The 4,045-nt window shown below is 43.2% G+C and overlaps 1 protein-coding gene across 1 annotated transcript; it reads right to left on the bottom strand.

Moving 5' to 3' along the window:
- Positions 1-649: 649 nt before the first annotated feature.
- Positions 650-2,648, bottom strand: LOC143407020 (intraflagellar transport protein 70B). The gene has a single exon (XM_076866076.2). It carries the CDS (start codon positions 2,646-2,648, stop codon positions 651-653), a length of 1,998 nt encoding a protein of 665 aa, XP_076722191.2. The 3' UTR covers position 650.
- Positions 2,649-4,045: the final 1,397 nt, after the last annotated feature.

Genomic DNA, 4,045 nt, shown 5'->3' with positions numbered 1-4,045 from the left:
GGACCAAAACAAAATCTTGGAAATCTGTTTCTTTTAATGATTTATTGTCTCTGCAACATAGCACCATAATTTGTTAAATTAACAAGATCTGCCACTGAATCTTGCATGTTAAAAAATATATATATAACCTAAGGAATTTTGGTTAACTAAAAAATTTATCTATTTGGAAAACCAAATATCCTAAAAAAGGAAAGATATCCTAAACTCTGTAAAAATCTATATCATACATTAACATGAGGGCAAGTTGTGAGAAGACAACAATCTTTGAAATTATTAAAAACCTAGAAGTCCTTACACATTAGCTACTACTCAATTCTGGATTTAGTGACTGGTCCCTAGGTAATGTAATATATACATAAAGTTGCCTCAAGATATATAAGAGCACAAACAATAACAAAAGGAAACAAATAATAAGTTCTAAAAGACATAACATCCCTTATCAGTTTTTAACTTTTGACAGTTCTTTCTGGGAAAACAGTTCTTAAGATATTTCATTCTGTGGGGAATTTAAAAATGAAAGTTTATCTAATATTTTTTATAATACTAAAGTGTACAAAGTGCAACATGTAACAAACATAAATGCAAAAGGCTAAATATAGAAAAATAGTACCAAATGTATATAACAAAGCTATTCCAACAAAAGTCAACAACTATATATTCCATCCTATAATCTCATAAATCAAAGCTCTTAACTGTCTGGACTCATATGTGACTGTGTTCTTTCCAATATGAATTCTTTCTTCTTCCAAGGGTTGTTCTATAACAGCAGGTATGTTTCTGCCATAAAGTTCACAGTGTTCTAAAAACTGCACACATTCTTGAATAACATTGTCACGAAGCATGATTGTGTGCTTTGACATGTTTTCTAATAAGGACAGGAAGCATCTTTTGGCATAATACCAGGTATCAGTTCCTAGCTTTTTACTGTAAGGTTCCAAGCTTTTGATAACTCGAGAGATACCAAAGTCATAATTTCCTTTGGCACAATAAAGTGTTCCTATCACCAAATTCACAATGCAGAGATGGTAGATTTTCCTGTCTGGGTCATCATAGGCCAGCTGCTCTTCCTCCTTTTCAATCTTCCTCATCAGCTCCTCTGCTTCTTCATTTTGACTTGTCATAATATAGGAAACACAGAGGTTAGCTAATACAATAGCACTGACATTCAGGATGTTATCATAGTGCTTCTTGACGATGGGTTCATAGAAACCAATGGCTTCTTTGTATTTGTTCTCCTGCATGAACAGAACATGGGCCACATTCAACTTCCACACATCATGGTCATTACAGAATTCCACAGATTTGCGGAAAATCTTTTCTACCATCGAATAATTTTCAAGATTCCAGTAGATCTTTGCCTGGGCCATCAGCACAGGAATGTATTTCTCAAGGGCTTCATCATATTCATTCACTGCCTTTTTGACAGCTTCTTCATCTCTATTGTGTCTTGCTTCCTGAACTTGTATGGTAAGTTTACGAAGCTGCTCAGTCAGCATCCCTGCTAGGCCATCAAGCTTAATGAAAGCTTCTTCAGGAGCTGTCTGGCAAGTGATCAGGGCATCCAAGAAGTCATAGAGATAGGGTGTGAGGAATTTATAAGTCAAATGGGCATTTTCTGCCAGGACATCTGCTGCCAGGTCAAAATACTCATATTTACAGTAGAGCAGCAAAAGATTGCCAAAAGTCTCTGGGGGGAAGGGGTTCTGCTGGAGTAGAAACTGTAGTTTCTCAAACCCTTCTGTAGGCTTGGCATCCATATTCATGAGTGCCTGGTTGTGCAGGGTCACAGGGTCCAATTCTTCCTCTGCCCTAGGTGGCATGTCAGTGAGAGCTTCCTGGGCTGCCTCATAGTTTCTCAGCTGGTATTCTATGGCTGCCTTGAGGTTGAAGGCTTCCACCAGAGCAGTCTGGTGGAGGACTAAAGTATTGCCAACACTGCGAACATCAATGCCCTCCGTGGTCATGCCCACACCAAGCTCTGGGTGCTGACGGATACCACGCTCAATAATGTCAGCAATATGCTTCAGAGCCGGGGCATAATGCCTGTTACTGTAATAGGCCAGTGCCAGGTTGTAGGAAAGGTCAGGCTGGTAGCCTGAGGCCTGCAGGGCAGCAAAGAACTTAGCACAGGCAGCTTCATAGTGTCCCTCCTTGTACAGCAAACAACCCAGGTTGACCTGACCATCAGGTTCATTCTCACTTCCACTCTCTTCTCCCCCTTCCCCACTCAGCAGCTGCTCCACCAGGCTCCTGGCCCCTGGCAGGTCACCCTCACTGTACTTGATAGCAGCTTGCAGGCGGAGGATCCGGCTGTGGTAGGCGGGATTGTCCAGGAGGAGGAAGGCCACCCGCGTGGCCTCTGGATAAAGGCCGGCCTTGTACAGGGCCTGGGCCTGATACAGGCGGTACTGCTCAAGTTCTGGGTGCAGCTGGCCCAGCTGCTCATAGCACTCTGCGGCCAGCGCGAACTCCTGCAGGCGGTAGTAGCAGTAACCCAGCAGCGACAGGCCGGCGCGGCTCCTGGGGCTCCGCTGCAGCTCTGCGCCCAGCAGCTGCACCGCCTCGGCGTAGCGGGAGTCGCGGATGAGCCGGTACACGACGGCGGTGAACTCCCCGTCGGGAATCTGCGTGCTGCTCAGCCCCGCCATAACTGTTTGGATTGCGATGCTTGCTGGTTTCCTAGGCAACCAGACCCCCGGAAACGGAAGTCGATCGGAGGTTTACCCTGCCGCGGAAGGAGCCGATTAGGAATAAAAAGGAAACACTGACTGAGTCTCAACTTCTGGTTTCGTTTTGGATGACTCAGGACTGAGTAGTGGCAGGGAGCTGGGCTAGCGAGACGAAATTCTTCAGGCCGTTCAGTGGCGTAAACTCCACTTCCCGGCATGCATCGTTTCAGTCGCGCGGGATCTCGGGGCGTTGCAGCTCTGCATGCTGGGAGGCTTATTCTGTCTATGGGTTAGGTGCTTGGAGGGATGTGGTGTGAACAGCCTTTGTTCCTCTTTTAAAATGAAGGTTGTTTATTGTGGTTCTAGTATGCCTCCTCGGTCTCGTGTGGTGAAGTAAGGTTTAGGGTCCGAGGTTCCTTGGAATGTTCAGTATTCATCCTGTGATGCAAAGAAGTGGCTTCATTTTGCTTTTTATTTTTATTTTTTTTAATTAGGAACTGGATAGTAAAAGAAAGTTATCTTCTTGTAATAGGCCTGGAAGACTAGTAGATTCTTTTTATGTTGCCCTGAGGGCACACTTTCTAAGAACAGATTAGTACAATGAGCAGGAGTCCTTATTTGGTCGTGTGGGGAGGTTGGCCAGAGAAAAAGTCCTGTGCATCTTAACTGGTAGTGAGAGAGAATTGAGTTTTAGATCCAAGCATTTCTCACCTCCTTTTTTTTTTTTTTTTTAAATGACAAGCATTACCGGTGAATGTTAGCTGTTAAACCTGGCCATAGCCACTGCTTTGGTGTTCTAACTTTCACTACCAGGTAGAAACGTTGGCAAAAAGCATGCCTTGGCTTTTTCAAGGGTAAACATATGCAATACTAATATGTATACCTTCCCTACACATTGTTCCTTTTCTCTCTTAACTAAGTTAGCAGCTTGTGATGTGTAGGTTTGTAAGTGACAGATACTCAGCCTCTACTTTTCATATTTGAAAATATGTTTCTGGATATTATTGAGCCGATTAAAAAGTGGATTTTTTTTTTCCAGCTAGGCCCAATGGCCTGCAATTTCAGCGACTGGGGAGACTAGGCAGGATCAAAAGTTCTAGGAACATGATAACTTAGGTGACCCTGTTCCAAAATTATTTTTAAATGGTGGCAGGGTGGGGGTAGGGTGGAGAGTTTGTTGGGCATGTAGCTGTATGATTGAGCATCTCTTGAGTTCCATCTGCATTACCAGTAGGGGCAGGGGAATTTTTTTTTTCAGTTAAAATACAATTGCCCACCTCTAATCTCAAATTCTTAGTTTGAAGATCTCTGTGTAGATTTACTAGATTGTACAAGAAATAACTCTTGGTTTTCTTTATTTCTTTGTCATGTATTTG

The sequence above is a fragment of the Callospermophilus lateralis genome, chromosome 9 (assembly GCF_048772815.1).
Source record: "Callospermophilus lateralis isolate mCalLat2 chromosome 9, mCalLat2.hap1, whole genome shotgun sequence".
NCBI lineage: Eukaryota > Metazoa > Chordata > Mammalia > Rodentia > Sciuridae > Callospermophilus > Callospermophilus lateralis.
Note: the sequence above shows the minus strand (reverse complement) of the source record. Positions and strands in the feature narration are given on the sequence as shown.

Coding starts and splice junctions, on each gene's coding strand:
- LOC143407020 (XM_076866076.2), bottom strand. CDS start 2,648: ATGGCGGGGCTGAGCAGCACGCAGATTCCCGACGGGGAGTTCACCGCC.